This window comes from Sinocyclocheilus grahami, unplaced genomic scaffold (assembly GCF_001515645.1).
Source record: "Sinocyclocheilus grahami isolate Dianchi unplaced genomic scaffold, SAMN03320097.WGS_v1.1 scaffold5.1, whole genome shotgun sequence".
Classification (NCBI taxonomy): domain Eukaryota; kingdom Metazoa; phylum Chordata; class Actinopteri; order Cypriniformes; family Cyprinidae; genus Sinocyclocheilus; species Sinocyclocheilus grahami.
The window spans coordinates 5,874,996-5,876,323 of record NW_015505184.1 but is presented as its reverse complement, the minus strand read 5'-3'; the positions used below and the strand labels follow the sequence as shown (position 1 = coordinate 5,876,323).

Here is a 1,328-nt window from a genome sequence, read left to right as displayed (position 1 = left end):
AAAAAAAAAAGAGAGAGAAAAGGTCAAAAATGTTCTTAAAAACACACATTTCATCTATGGATTGTAGATATACGATTCTCTGCATCTGTCTTCTCTAATATATTCTTATTTTGTTATTTCATATGCAGATTTTTGTTTGTATTACAAAATCAGTGATTAAAAATGTTGTCAATCTTTTTTTTGCTACTATATAGGGAGTGGAGCAACAGCTGTGGTCCAGGCAGCATATTGCAAACCCAGGAAAGAGAAGGTGGCCATTAAACGCATCAATCTTGAGAAATGCCAGACCAGCATGGATGAGCTTCTGGTAATGTCTGTTTACTGCTCATAAAATTAGACGCACCACATAAAGGTATTTGATTAAGATGTCTCTGCTTAAACAGGTTATTTATGGATGCTAGTTTACATTTCTGGCTCTCTTTAGAAGCGTAACGTGTTTTCTAATTAATGATTCTGCTGCCTATATTGTTTTATTATAATTAAATGTGCATCGGACTCGAATTAATCTTTCCCGCAACTTTTTCTGCAGTTACAGCAAGTGAGATTAAATATATATTTCAAATTATAAATCTGTGCATTATGCAAATGTTCTTTAAACAAAAACAGATTCGTTTAATCCTTTGGTAATTTAATAAAATAATTTAAGTTATTCTGCAAACATGCAAGAAAACTAAATCTACCAATACAATTTCATTGTCTGTAGGCACAAATAATGACTATCTGACAATATTTCAGTTTCATTAGAACTTATGCAATGTACATCTGACACCGGGTCTGTCCCATTCACCTCAGTTAAGGACCTTTTTGCCAAATGGCAGGGTCATGATGTAACTCGGGTCATGTGCAAGGCAGCCACATGTCTGTCAATCAGAGGAGGATTAAACTTGCACAGACACAAGGAAAGGCTTTCTGGTCTGTGATTAAACTGTCAGAGTTAGAATGGCCTATGAGACCAAACTAGCTAACTACACTTGCATTTATACAGAAAATGTGTCTTTTTATGATGTAGAATAGGTTTAATTCAATTAATTTCGTTTGATGTAAATTTGTATTTAAAGATTTCTATTCACTGCATGTCTAGGGTCTTTTCTTTTTCAGTTCTGTAGCATAAAACTCATGAATGGCAGCATCTTAAAGTAATTCGACCCAGAAGGATGTGGTTAAGCACTCATAGCGATCTGAATGGGATCTTTTGTTTGCAATTACTTACCATTATTACCTTTTAGAAACCTCTGTTATATTTAAACATTTACTGCTTCCTAACATTTTCTTTCCTCTTTTTTTTTAATTTTTTTAGAAAGAGATCCAGGCAATGAGCCAGTGCCATC

General features: G+C 33.9%; 1 protein-coding gene across 1 annotated transcript in view; it reads left to right on the top strand.

Annotated features, from left to right (window-relative positions):
• The window catches only part of LOC107585310 (serine/threonine-protein kinase OSR1-like), an 11,820-nt gene that overhangs the window by 1,403 nt on the left and 9,089 nt on the right, over window positions 1-1,328 (top strand). The window contains exon 2 of the mRNA XM_016272284.1: window positions 195-307. Within this exon, the coding sequence (XP_016127770.1) occupies window positions 195-307 (113 nt within the window). The remainder of the gene's footprint in view (window positions 1-194; window positions 308-1,328) is intronic.